This window comes from Anthonomus grandis, unplaced genomic scaffold (genome assembly GCF_022605725.1).
Source record: "Anthonomus grandis grandis unplaced genomic scaffold, icAntGran1.3 ctg00000392.1, whole genome shotgun sequence".
NCBI classification, from domain to species: Eukaryota; Metazoa; Arthropoda; class Insecta; order Coleoptera; family Curculionidae; genus Anthonomus; species Anthonomus grandis.
The window spans coordinates 25,525-40,187 of record NW_026088490.1 but is presented as its reverse complement, the minus strand read 5'-3'; the positions used below and the strand labels follow the sequence as shown (position 1 = coordinate 40,187).

At 31.5% G+C, this 14,663-nt stretch overlaps 2 protein-coding genes and 1 long non-coding RNA gene across 3 annotated transcripts; 1 reads left to right on the top strand and 2 right to left on the bottom strand.

The window, feature by feature from the left end:
* Positions 1-239: 239 nt before the first annotated feature.
* LOC126749626 (sporozoite surface protein 2-like) lies at positions 240-1,547 on the top strand. The gene is made up of 4 exons (XM_050459329.1): positions 240-586; positions 649-796; positions 885-977; positions 1,057-1,547. The coding sequence occupies exons 1-4, from the start codon at positions 533-535 to the stop codon at positions 1,203-1,205; spliced, it is 444 nt and encodes a 147-aa protein (XP_050315286.1). The 5' UTR covers positions 240-532; the 3' UTR covers positions 1,206-1,547.
* A 662-nt stretch (positions 1,548-2,209) lies between these two features.
* Positions 2,210-9,134, bottom strand: LOC126749625 (uncharacterized). Its single transcript, XM_050459328.1, has 3 exons — positions 5,462-9,134; positions 2,577-2,666; positions 2,210-2,524 (listed from the first exon to the last, which is right to left on the bottom strand). The coding sequence occupies exons 1-2, from the start codon at positions 8,943-8,945 to the stop codon at positions 2,659-2,661; spliced, it is 3,492 nt and encodes a 1,163-aa protein (XP_050315285.1). The 5' UTR covers positions 8,946-9,134; the 3' UTR covers positions 2,210-2,524; positions 2,577-2,658.
* Positions 9,135-9,151: 17 nt separating this feature from the next.
* LOC126749627 (uncharacterized) lies at positions 9,152-13,407 on the bottom strand. Its single transcript, XR_007665216.1, has 3 exons — positions 13,082-13,407; positions 12,250-12,399; positions 9,152-10,256 (listed from the first exon to the last, which is right to left on the bottom strand). It is a non-coding gene; the product is annotated as an uncharacterized LOC126749627 (long non-coding RNA).
* Positions 13,408-14,663: the final 1,256 nt, after the last annotated feature.

Here is a 14,663-nt window from a genome sequence, read left to right as displayed (position 1 = left end):
ACACGATTTTTCGGGCCCGACCTCGCGTGCATAATATAGTCTGCGACTATATAACAAGTATAGTCGCTTCGCTCCTATACTTTTGGTCCGTGGGGACCAGTTTGGAACCTTTAGGTTTTGTCTGTGAAAAGCCATAAGGGAATTTAAAAAAAAAAAATCAAAAATTATCAGGTGTACTTAGGTGAGTGGGGGAGGCTAACGTTTACCTGCCAAGGAAAGAAAGGACCAGTTGTTGGGGTATCATGCTTCAAAGAACCATAATTTGTTATATAGTCGCGTTGTGTGTCTTATATTTCAAATATCTGTAAATGAAATAAATCAATATAAGGAAAAAAGCTGCACAAATAAATTAATTGAACTCGATTCTTATATTTTAACCAAAACAAAGTTTTAATCGCCCCTGTAGTATGGAATCGAGGTTATTTCATTTAATGCTCTCTTAGAAACAATACAATACGAACGGTAACTTCAGGTGAACGATACAAACAGCGTCCCTAACAACCATTATTTGGGTTTTTTTTGTGAGTTCGTCATGAACGTAGACGAAATTGCCCAAAGTTTGGAGGCGCTAATGGAGTTTACACCGGTAAGAATTAATTTAGATTATATTTTAAATAAGTGAATTGTTATATTTTATTGAATATCTAGTCAGAACCTCAGGGGAGAAAAGCCAGCCCAACCCAACCCAACCCGAACCAACCCACCCAACCCAACCCGAACCAACCCACCCAACCCAACCCGAACCAACCCACCCAACCCAACCCGAACCAACGCAACCCAACCCAACCCAATAATCGTAAGTATAAAATTCTCTGGAATACTGACAATTTTCTTTTCATTTGTCACAGAAAACGAAAGATTTCAGATCTTTTATTTTGTTACAGAGGAAAATTACAATAGGTGGAGGCAAAGGGGAAGGAACTGGAGGAAGAAAAGGCTGGAACGACAGCACGAGCAATCGGTTCTTCATAAACAGAGTAATATATAACTTTTTTATATTAATTTTCTTTTCAAATTTATATAGATTAAGGTTTGTTATATATTATTTTTTTTTAGAAGTATTACTGTCGGTAGTAACCGACGCCATGGCCTCGGTGGCCTCCGCCGTGCTGAAGCACACGGGGGCCACTACAAGCGGGTACCAGTGGCGAGGGGGCTCGAGGAGGGGCCGAGGTCGTGGCAGGGGAAGGGGGAGGGTAGAGTAGGTTTTAATTTTAGATTCATTTAATTTTTTATGTTATTTATTAATGTTTATGTAATTTTTTATGTTATTTATGTTAAGTTATAGTTAAGTTATTTAATAAGTTATTGATAGTATGTAAGTTATAGTTATGTAGATAGTAAAGTCCAGTTCAACGATACATTAGAATGGTCATCCGTCAAAACACCAGCATTCTACCTGCCAAACAATGTCATCCACCTTCTATTTACATTGTTTGGCAGGTGGAATGATGGTGTTTTGACGGGTGACCATTCTAATATATCGTTGCACTGGACTTGATAAGTTGTTGCGTTTTATTATTTTTTAATAAAAAAAAACAAATAAATAGTTTATTATTTATACTGGATTGCCTGTATTATTCTAAAAGTGAAAGTCTTTTGAGAAAAGTGTGAAAGGGTTTTTTAACTTTAATAATATCCTAAAGGCAGGCTATAGACTGCGCTATATCTGTGTTATACTTGTATATTGCTCATTGAATTAAACTAAACGCTATAAAAATACGCAATGAAAATCTTAGAACAATGAAAACGTTTCAATGTTCTAAGTTGACAATACACAAATGTTCACAGTAGCTTCCAATTTCTCATAAGTAAATAAATAAAAAATCCATTAAACTTTATTTTTTTGTAGTAAGCAAGTGGAGCGTTTCTATAGATAATTTTAACTCATACTTACTACTGGTAAGAGATGTGTTGATAAATGATTGAATAGTTTTTATTTTTTAAAAGAGAGTCTCAAAGAAGTTTTTCCGTTAGTTGTTCTGTAATATATCTGAGTGAACAAAAAATAAAAATAAAATGTTTGTGATATTTAAACATCATAAATCTAGAGCTTCCATGGAAGATCATTTATATATTTGTATATGTGATGTTCATTGGTGTTTCTGAAATGGAATAAAACTCTATAGTAATAACACGTATATATTATATATAATTATATCTTAACAAAATATAAAAATATTGATATTGGAATCACAAACAAAAAGCATTAAGAATTAAAATCTACTGTATTCGAAATTGGTTATTTGTAATCTATTATTTAATTTTTAGTCAAACCTCAGGCTTCATAAGTTGACAGCGAAAGGGAAAATAATTATTACGACAACAATGAGAAAACGTAATTATAAAATTATCTAGAATTATGAAATTTTTTACTCCATTTTATTTCTCTCTTCAGAAACACTAGTATTGGTAAATTCTTCTGCGGCGGCCTCTGCTAATATAGTATGTGTAGTCGTCGGATAAGGGTAGGGTGTCGAGGAGGCGGGTATAGGGCATATATTGCTCTCGTAGGTTCTTTTTTCTGTAATAATTAGACAATTAATTTTAAAAAATTATATAAAAGCAACGTTTACCTATATTCTCCACAGGTTGGCAGTCTATTTTTGGAAAGAGCGGTACCAGAGTTGTATCAAAGTAGTAATATCGTCTTCAATCTTAATTTCCTAAATACAATATAATAAAGAATATATGATAAAAAAATATTAAATTACTATGACAAAACATTTGTCACAATCAGAAGATAATGTTGCTGAAAAAAGAATTTTATTTGTTTAAGAATCATCCAGGACTTGAGAGGCACTTGTCAGAGCGAAAATCAGTTTTTTGTAAATCGCGAATTAATTACATCAACTTTCTCTAAAAAATTCTTAATAAATTAACATAATAATATCTCATATTTATATCATGAACATTTATAACGAAAACTGATTTTACGAGGTTATGCTGTTTTAAATTAATATAGCATATTTAAACAAAACAGACATGGTCTGTTGATTTGCTATTTTTACAGATAAACCATACATTTCCATATCACATTGAAAATAAACCATGAAATATAAATTAAAGAATTAATTGTGCTTAGTAGCCACATAGCAAAATTATATGTTTTACAGATAAATATGAAATTGTATAGTTTACTCTCCCAGAGAGACTTTTATATTTAAATATATATTTAAAAATATATATAAAACTAGAAAAGGGATTTTCATTGAGAAAGCGAATGATTAATAGTAAGCCATGCCAATAGCACAAGGCACTTCTACAATTATCTACTATTTACCACTCACTAATCTTTATACTCCGACTTTTGATACCTCAAGACTTATTAATAGCAAAAGTTGCCTCGCCGAATGAAAAATCCGTCACCCATTGCAATAAGTAATTACATGCATTATAACAAATTGGCCATTAAGCTAGGTTTAATCACTTATCGCATAAGATGACTCTAATATATAAAGATATCACGTAGTGAAATCTTTTGGCGGGCGGGAGATCATAACCTAGTATCTGAATCGAAGTGCGTCAAGAGTTTTGGTTACAGTCGGGCCGGATAACCCCTGGATGCATGTTGAGCTAGAAGTGTGAGTAAACTGATGTTTTATTTGCTTGCAATGCAAAACTCACTGCTCATACTATTTGAATACTACTTTGCTCATTTGTAATTTTGTTTATGTTAAATAGGTTTGTCCTAGTATTTTAAGAAAATTTAGCATTTTTCTAAGAGCAATAAGTATACATCTTCTAAAGTGTTATCAAACCCAGACATTCCAGTTATGCGATTATCATCACATTTCCACCATTGATCGTTATAATTAACTATAGATGTATAATGACCAGATCCAATGGTGTTTCCATGATGCTTAACAACACTTTTTACTCGGAATATTTGCTCATCCAAAATAACACTTTCAGAGGCAAAATTGTAAAATTTGGTATTTATCTTATTCCCTTGAGGGCCAATTCTCTGAAGACATACTACCAAATATTTATGGCATATAACCACTGAGCGTGTTTTTAGATTATTGTTACAGTATGGGCATAATCTATCAGAGTCTTTTAGCATTAACATTGAATTAAAATCAATTAAATTGCCACAGTTTTCAGGAAAATAAAGAAAATGAGTGTATATTATTTGTTCATTTTCATTCATATTAATATTACAGTTTTGACAATTTAAAAGTTCATGACCATTAGCTTTTATGAAAATGCTAAAATCATCTGCATCTAATCTTCTGATTAAAGATTGACAAAATGATTGAGCGTCCATTTGTTGATTTACAGCAAAATTTTCACCATTTCGACCAGACACCAATTGTCGAACTTTAAATGTGGAATTAATTTTGGTCAGCATAATATCATTTAGAATACTGTTTAGCGCTGTATTTCGCTTTGAAATGGAAAAGCGAAATTCAGGTAAACATAAAAATGACTGTACGATGCTATTTGCATAACATGATACCATATCGGTATTTAATAAAGCAGGCGGTTTAGTAAATAAGTTGGGGTTGTTTTCGTCATCTGAACTAATATCTACTACCATATTGTCATTATTATCTTCTACACTTTGGTAAGTAGAGATACCCAATGAATTTTGTGTTGGTAAAATTTGCATTTGCTTGGTATTAAATTTTAGTTCAGTAGAGCCTTTTGTAGATTGTTTATTTTTATCAACGTTTTTTACCTGCTTGGGAATAAAACCTTTATCATAAATACTAACCACTAGTGATTTATGGTGACTATACACAGTATTGTAAATATTGTAACTCAAATTATTAAAATTACTAAAAAGCCAATCAATTTGAGTTTTTGATTTTGTAGTTGATTCGCCAACACTCAATTTGCAACTTAAACCTTTAGATATTAAACAATTTTTCAAACCATTTTCATTTTGATTGATAATATCTTGATTAAAATCACCGATGATTAGGATATCACTTTGTTGATCAATAATCTCTTCCAAACAAAATTTAGCATGTGCAATGCTCAATTTTGGGGGAATATAAACTGCTATGACATAAATTTCATTCAAGTAAAATGTGATTGCTTGAAACACTATACCACAGAAACCTTTGGTGTATTTTTTCACTGACTTTATTTTTGCTGATACATTTTTTTTTCTTGAAACAAATTATGCCAAAGGGTTTACTTACAGTTTGATCGTTATTCAGGTTGGCAAACACTTCAAAATCATTTATTTTTAAATTTTGTTTCTTTTTAAATAACCAGGTTTCAACAAAAATTAGGAAATGTGCGTCTTTAAAAATGGGATTATTTTTTATAAAATTAAAATTTTTTGGTAGACTTTGCACATTTTGATAAGCAATAATGTATTTGACATTAGAATCATTAAGATACTGAGTGTCATACCTGGATGTTATAAGTTTGTTTTCTTGCATATTTACCAGTTCTTTATAAGCAGCATCCTTTTCGGTTGCCGGTTTAGGGGCCTTAAACTTACCAATGATGTAGAGGCCACTTAGCTTTGTGGCCCGACTACAAGCAACATAGGTACTGATTCTCGTCATGCGATTTCCAATGTGAACAGCCACCTGTTTGTAGGTGGCACCTTGACTCTTGTGGATTGTAATTCCTTCACTGATTACAAGAGGAAACTGAAGACGCTCAACGTGAACATTGCTGCCTTTTTGAATTTTAACAGCTCTGGCAGCTCTTTCTATGGGCGTCCAAGTGTATAACACACCCATAGACTTCCTAAGGGATTCGTTTCTCTTGCGGCATTCCTGGCCTGACTTGGAATCGAAGAACTCCATCCACACTCTGAATGGAATTTTACTTCGGTCATAGTCTATTTGACGTAGGATGCCTGTTGCACCATTCACTATTCCATCACTGGTGTCCACATTCATTGAAATCATATATTTGGCATCTACCTGCAATATTAAATTTAACATTAGGCCAAAACTCTCCCCCTTTTTTAAGCTTTTTGCGTGTTCCAGAAATAAATTTTTTAGTCGTTCTGAGCAACTCCCTTTGATAACGTCTCTGGCTTGACTTACGGCTCGCTCGGTTTTAAATGTAGACAGTTTCATTTCATTGAATGCATCTACTTCTGCATTGGTGCAAAATAAATGCATAGTGTCTTCAGGAATTTGGTCAATACTGTCGACTTCCCTGGACTTGATCAATTGCACATCTTCGTCGGTCATTTTACCAAACGCCATATTATTGAGGGCAACTGCAAAAGACTTATCTTCACTCTGTCTCATTATTTCTGAAAGTTCAAAATATTTAAAATGATCCCACAGATACGTTCCGCATAATTCTTTATACGGATTTGTTTTTACTGGGCAAAAAATATACATATCCCTTACTGGGGGTAATTGGCGATTATCGCCGCATAAAATTATTGAAATATTTCCAAAGATGGCGTCAGATTTAAAGATTTGCTGCAATCTACTGTTAATATGGTCAAACAATCTGGCGCCAACCATGGAATATTCATCTATGATAATTAATTTTAAGTCATACAAATTACAATATATAGTATTAACGGTGTCATGGTGTAACGGAATTAGTTCTTCACCATACTGACTAACGGGTAACGATAATGCCGCATGTAAGGTTATACCCCCGATATTAAATGCCGCTTTACCTGTAGGCGCACAAAGTAACACTTTTAAACTTTCAGGATTATTTCCCGGTATTGAGTTGAAATGGCGCAATAACGACTGGGTTATTGCCGTAATCAGGTGACTTTTGCCTGTACCTGCTGGACCACTAAGTGTGCAGTAGAAAGTTTCCCCTTCAATTAGACTGTCTTGCACGACATTAAGGAACTGATACTGCTTGTGATTCAGTTTGCTTATGAGGGCTTCATACTCTGAATCGCTTATCTGATGAGGCGTTGGGAAAGCGATATGTTTTACTGGCGCTTCGTCGTCTTTCTTATCGATGATGTGATTGAATGGATCATAAATGGGGTTGTCTAGTCCATAAGGCATAAACTCATCATCTATTTCTCCACCGAATCCACCATCGTCTAATTGATTTGATCGGTCTTCGGCAAGTTTCAGAGCTTCGTCGATTACCTGTTCATCTAAGACATTGAACTTTTGTCGATTTGCAACAATCTCTTGGTATCGATCTTTGTATATGGTCTGTTGATCAATGTTCTCATTTTCAACTTCATCCACTTCATTTCGCCATGGGATGTATAGCATTATTTGTTCCCTATAATAGTTAAGAGGGTCTTGCTGAAGTCCATAACTACGGTAGGCTAAAATTTTAGCATGACCCCTTTTAACTAAAACGCCACTTCCGTCTTTTAAGGGTAAACCATTAGCCTTTGTTTCTGCTTGTTTCTTAAAGAAATCATAATAGGCCGCAAACTCAGCCAAACATATGTTTTCCATCTCATCAGGCCGCTGTTCATAGTGTTCTATAAGACCATCACAATAAATATTGGGATCGTCATTGTCCATTTCTTTAAGTTGTGCTAATGGTTTCAACATTTTTGTCCTTTCCCTGATTGGATTTGTATGGATGTATACATAGGAGGTACAGGTGTCATGCATCGGTAGTTGTAACACGCTGTAGGCGGCTTCCTGGGCACTTACTTCGCTCGCATTTAAGAAAGCTGCTGCAAGAGATTTAAGTTTGCCCTTAACATCTAAATTACCTTTTTTAATTTCTTCCATAGTCTTCATTAAAATATCAGACACACCTCTTTGGGACTTATTGATATAGTTGACTATGTAGGTGCAACAACCATATGGCTCAAAAACTAATTGAATGTCCATGTTGCTCTTCATCATGGAGAACATTTCAGCATTAAAGTTGTTAATAAAACCATCTTTTGGCAGCCTTTCTAAAAATAAAGTGGTTTTAAAAATGTTGTGCTGTATAACATTAAGATACTCATCCTTAGACATACCAAGGTCAGCCAAAAAGTTTTCAAATGATAAATCTGGTTTATCCTTAAGCCTACGCATTATCATTAAAAACTTTTCAGACATGGCCTTACGTAAATCCGCTTCCTTGGTTTTGTCAATTTTTATTGGCGTTAGAATTACCGATTTATCCATTGGAAGGTATGGGATACCATACCTGCAAACTTTGTATCCCCGCACTTCTTTTTGACACGATTTAGAATGATGATGCGTATTAAACTGAATTATATCACGGACACTTTCTAAATCACTATTACAGGTAATATACCTGTTCGCGAATTCGGCACACTCTTTGAAACTTTCTGGTGTTTCTTGGAATTTTGGAGCATTTGATAACCACAATAACCCGTGAACATGAGGAGACCCACGATGTTGAAATTCTATGCGGTAATAATGATGCTCTATGGGATTTTGTTTAAAGGGTCCATTTTGACTCTTCATATATTTAAATAGCAGTTTGAACCGATAATCAAAGTATCTGGCACAAGTTATCGGATCTGTTCTAATTAAGCGAGTTTTTTCTAAGTAGGGCATACTCGCGGCCTCCTCTAGAGTAACATCTTTTTGATCAACAACTTGTGCTAATACCTTGATTAATTCGGGCCATGCTGTTTCGGCTGCTGACACGGTAAAAAACAGTGTGGGGATTCCAAATTGGCGAATCATACACAGTAATTTTGTCTTTTCGTGCTTCCAATAAGCAGGTGAACCTACAATTCTACTAAGAAAATGGAATCCCATGTCACTTCGAATCAGCTGGTCTAGAAAATTTGCTTGTCTTACTTGTCCAGCTGTATATTTTCCATCCTCATTCCTCTTTTTTCTGAGACATGTTGCAATTGCACTGGATAATTGGATTAGTTGACGTTTTTTAAATGTATACAACAGATAGTCTGTCCTTGCAAATCGCCTGTCTTTGTGCTGGAGTAGTATTTTCGTCTGGTCAGAATAGGAGAATTTTGTAAGAAATTGCTTAGCATGTCCACAGAAAAGTGTAGGAAATGAGAGTTCATCGCTAAACTGGTCAAGCATCAAATGTATTGGTGTTTTACCTTCTCCTGGGGCAAAACAGATATTTTCTAGGTTACATTTGTCAAGCAAAGTTTCTTGGCCCCCAGGATTTAAAGGCTCTTCTTCTTCATCTAAGAATTCCTCTAAATTGTATATATTGTTTTTTTCAATTGAAGATTCTTTTTGAATATTTTTATTGTCATTCTTAGATTCTAGGGGCGACTTCCATTGTTTCGAAAAACGCATTATCGAACAATTCTTCAAAATTTTCACTACACACTGTTTTAGAATCCAGTTCCAACACTTTTGAGCCTTCATTTAAGATCTGTGCAGAGGATTCTACTTGAGATCGTATATAGTCATTAATATTTTTTTCCCAATCATCTGATTGCTTTATGCCTTCTTGTATGTAAAGAGGTTGTTGACACAAAAATTTTGCCGCTTTTAGAACAACTGCGGGCCGTATGGTTTCCAGGAGATAATCATTTTTATAGTTCATTTTTCTCTTGAGCTTAACCTGAATAGTTTGTGTCTCCTCTACATTTCTAGGCAATATTTGGTCGAAGTATCTATATTTATAGGGACATTGACTATTTGGCCAGTTATGTAACACTGTCGTGCATATCCTACCTGTCGGATTTGCATGAAAGGTAACCTGGCCGACACCATCCTTTCTTCAAGGATAGTCAGATCTTTTAGCTCAACTGGTATAGGGTGAACAATATTATGATTGCCGGACCAGAACTTTGGCAATTGTCCTTTATAAATATTTGATGAGCAAGACTTGCAAAAGAAAACCCCATCATTGCAAATTTGTGTAATGAATTGGTTTCCAAATTTGTTTTTTAGCAATTGTAGATTTATTTTTGTACATGAAGTGGGAAACCATAATCTCAAACAACAACTGCAAACAATGGTGGGGCCTTCTCTTAATGCTAGTTCAAACTTGGTTGGATGATTGATTGTAGTGTCTTCCTGCATTTTTTCACTATTCTGAATTTCACCTGTATGGGATAACTTTTGAAAAGAATCAATAACTTTTTGTTTTTTATGATTAACAGTTTTTGATGACAATACTTCATTGTTGTCAATAACCGTCAATGACTTTCGCTTATTAGACTCTATTACAACTTCATTGAATTTTACCTTACTTGTACTATCCTCTGAGATCTTGTTTATGGGCAACTTGTGTTGCACATGTACTTGTTTACTAGTATTTTGTAAATTTTCCCCTTTGTTACCGCTTTCTGTATTTTCCAACTTTTTGGCTAAATATTTTTTTTTTTGCTGGATGTTTTTCGTCTTAGCGGACTTTTTACTCATATTTGGCATCTGAAAATTTTATTAAGCATACTTTAACGACAATCCTGGATACATTTTAGAAATTGACAATTTAACCAATAATTTTAATAGAACATTTATTGAAAAGTTGTCCAGCAAGAAAATATTATAGAACAATCTATGTCACTCATCTAAAACATAGTTATATGCATATGTTGTATAAGAATTTAAATACTTTTTTATTTTAGATTTTAGGCCTTATTTAGAATTATTATATATAATTTATAGGAATTTACTATATTTGTGAATGCAGTTTTAAATGACAAAAATAAACCTCTAACTAATGTTAAATCGAAATTAAATCATATTATAATGCAATCAATTATCATATTATAATACAATCAATTAAAGCTATTAAAAATTTAGATGAATGAAATAAAGAATAGATTTTATAGAATAGTTTTTATAGAATAGATTTTATAATTAATAATGAATAATAATTAATTAAAAATGATTTTTAAATACAAAACAATTGTAAACATTTTTTGTCATAAATTCTCTCTTTTTCCAATATTCACAATATAGAAGTCAAATCTTCTGCCTCAATTTCATTACTGCTCTACTTTTTATATGTAGCTAACATCCTACCTACAAGTATAGTTTATTAGAGCTCCGAAGGATGTGAATAATATTAAGGTGAATTGAGGTATCTATCTTAAGGTCCTATTAAATTAAATTTTTTATTGTTTGGTTTTTTGTAATGAATATATAGTACATTTATAATAAAAACTATATATATATATGCCAGTATTTTTATATACATATAATTATAACTGAAAAAGGAAACACTTAATAACCGTTTTACTCTTTAAGATAAACAAATGAAATTTGGTATATCGATGGAATTATTTAAGAGCAGTTATAAGTTTTTGTGTGTGTGAGTGACACCTTTCTTATTTTAAATGGCACACTTGGTATATTATTTTAGTATTTCGATAGAAAATAATATTCTGAAAACAATGATACTAGTTTTTGCTACTTTTTGTTTGATACTCATAGGAAAAAACTTTTTTTTTTTAAGTTTAAAATAGGGTGCCGTGAACGCGTTGAAAATGTTAAGTTTAAATTAAGCAATCACGGAAAAATAGTTTTAACCACCGATTTAAAAAATAATTATATCAAATTATTGGGAAAAAGAAACCGCATTTCAAAAGTGGTTGTTCTCAATTGTATGCTATTTAAAAAAATAAAGTAAATGCCAAAATTAATGGTTTGGACATTTTAAATAGGCGTGTAAAATACTTAAGTCATAAAATGCATAAAAATTATTTTTTCGTGATTACTTAATCAAAAATTAAAACTTTCAATGCATGTCACTTCCTGTTAAACCGGAAGTGATGAAAAACAATAGAATATGTCAACAGATGCTCTTATAACTATTCTATCGCTATACCAAATTTCATTTATTTATATTGAAAAGAAAAAAAATTATTAGGTGTTCCTTTTTGTCTGTGCCACCTAATATATATATATAATTATATTTATTAGTTATTTAGTTATTATTATATATGTACTATATATTCATTACAAAAAAGCAAACAATAAAAAATTTAATTTAATAATATTAGTAGACACATAGTAAGTAAGTAGAGTAATAAAGGCACTTAAGGATGTATATATTTAGATATAAAAAACTAAAAACTTGAGTCCCATTAAGTGATCATATAGTAGATATAAATTGGCATAATAATTGTCATAAAAAATACTTTGCATATTTGAAATAAACTTGTGGTACAAAATGCATTACTTCTAAAATAATTTTAGTTGCAAGTAGATAAGAAACAATTATTAGGTTTAATTTTTGCTCTAGAAGAACCTTGAAAGTTTCTATAAAGTACTTTTAAAAACACCACTTGACTAAAAAGAAATTATTTATATATACATTTTTTTAATTTGTAAATACATATTTATAAGGAGAATGGATTTTTAAAATGACTGTTAAATGTCACAATCTTGATAATGCATAAAGTTAGATAAAACTTACCTTTGATTTTGTAGAATGGAACTATGTACCAATACTATAGGATGCAATGAGTAAAATTTTTCCAAAAACCTTGCTTACTTGCTTGGTTTGTCAATGGAGCACAGCACTTTTAGATCTAATCAGTTTAATGAGTGTTGGGTGCTTCAGAATCTAGAAATGAAAGAATATAAACGTCTAACTAAAAACTGTTGATATATATTCTAATATTCCTCAAAATTAGCACACAGGACACATTAAGAAATTCCAAAGGAACTTTAACTACTCTTATGATGCAAAAACGGAATATAAAATGAATGTTTAAATTGTCTTTGTTACCTATCCATATTTATAATATAAATGGATATTAAAATTACTGTGTGGTCATTCAGCAATTCACCTACCCAACGATTTTCAGATTTTTTTTTATTGTTTAGCAAGCTTACCTTAAATCGATTATATTAAAAGAAAAAAATCCTTGAATGAACCAATTTTTAAGAAAAAAACGATAATTTACGTTGTATTCGACCATATACAAATTTGTTATGCTTATATTTACTTATGAACACAATAATATTAGAAATATACTATGGTATTATCATGGGCTAACGACTTTTCTATTGATCTAAAATATTTTTATTTTGTCTCTCCTTTAAGTAAATAAAAATATAACAATATGAAAATAAGACTTTTTGTTAAGAACATTGTCTTGTTTACTTTTAGAACGTTGACGTTTATAGTGTCAAATATCAAATTATTAACATATCCTGTTCCGAAAAATTGAACAAAATCTTCCACATTGACAGATAATATAACTTATGACAGATAATATACTTAAATTAATATAAAAACTTACCTTTGATTTTGTAGAATAAAACTAACTGGGCGAAATAAAATCTAAAACATTCAATGAGCCAAATTTGTCAAAAAACTGCTTGTTTGAGGACTTTAAAGGAAGCAATCGCCAGCACAATAAAACTCAACTGCTTACGCCTCCAAATCACTTACCTAAAAATGACAAACGAACAAACTTATAACTAAAACCGATTAATATAACTTCGAAATAATTAATATTCCTCAAAATAAGCACAAAATAAACCTTAAAAATTTCCCGAAAGAAATTTTATAACGCTTATAATGCACAAAGGAATCTAAAATGAATGTTTATTTACGCTGGTTACCCCGGATACCACTCCATATACGTTTATTTGTCAAAAGCACGGTTAACTTTGTCCTTGTAGTTTTAAGGTGCTTCTATGTAGCGATGATTTAATGGAGCGATTCGCAACGGCGACATTTAAGCGTAGTCGTAACTGCCGAACTTTTTTTTTGCTAGGTTTGGGTTATATTCATTGTAGGATTTTACGAATAGGTTTCTGGGTTTTTGTATATAATATTAATGTTATAATATTTAATATTATTATTGTAATATTTAATATTAATTTTATAATATTAGTTGATGTTAACAATTTTTGCTTTCAATGGTGTTTGAGATTCGTGGTGACCATCAACGTAAACTTGTCAAACGCAATATTTTTATAGAAGCATTTTTTAAAATTTAGATTTCCTTTATCAAGTCTAATTTGTTTTTTATTTATAATTTAATCGACATAGGGAATGTTAGTGAAGAAAATGCTTTTCTTATAAAAAAGTTAAAATACAAAATGTTAGTAATTATGCAAGAGCTACTAAACAACGTTAATGGTCAGGGATCATGACTATACATTTAATTGAAAAAAACATTGAGTTTTGAGACAAGTGTTTGACTAAAAACATTTATTGCTAATAAAGAAGTTTTGTAAATATAAAGCCTAAAAACCTTTTTTCAAAACAATTTATTAGTTGTATCCTAAATAAACCAGAAATACCAAATAAACCAACGAAACAAATTTTTTTTGATCCAAAATCGAAGGGGGTGTATACCCGCGAAAAATTTCGAAAAATTGGTTTTAATTTTTTTTTAATTAATAATAAGTACTACTTAAAAAGCAATAAAAAAGCTTTATGACATCATTGTTAATAATTTATAGAAATGCCATAATATTCAGAGAGAAGTTCTTATGAGGGTTTATGTACTAGAATAGAACAAACGGGTTTTTACGTCGATTTTTTTATCGTACTTTTTTTTGAAAAGCAGTTATAATAAAATTAAAACAGGTTTAACAGAATAAGGAATAAAAGATGCCATCGACAAATTGAATCAAAGCTTTAGAATCCGATATATTAGTAAAAGTATGAAAAAAATAAAAGAAAACTCGTTTTTTCCCACGGTAGCATTTTTTTTCCAAAATTGGTTACAGCCAAATTTCAATATGAACCTTAAACTGAAAATCCTGAGAGATAAAAGCCCAAGGAAAAAAATTTTTTTTTTGCTCCAAAATCGAGAGGGGTATAGCCATGAAAAATTTCGAAAAATGGTTTTTATTTATTTTTTAATA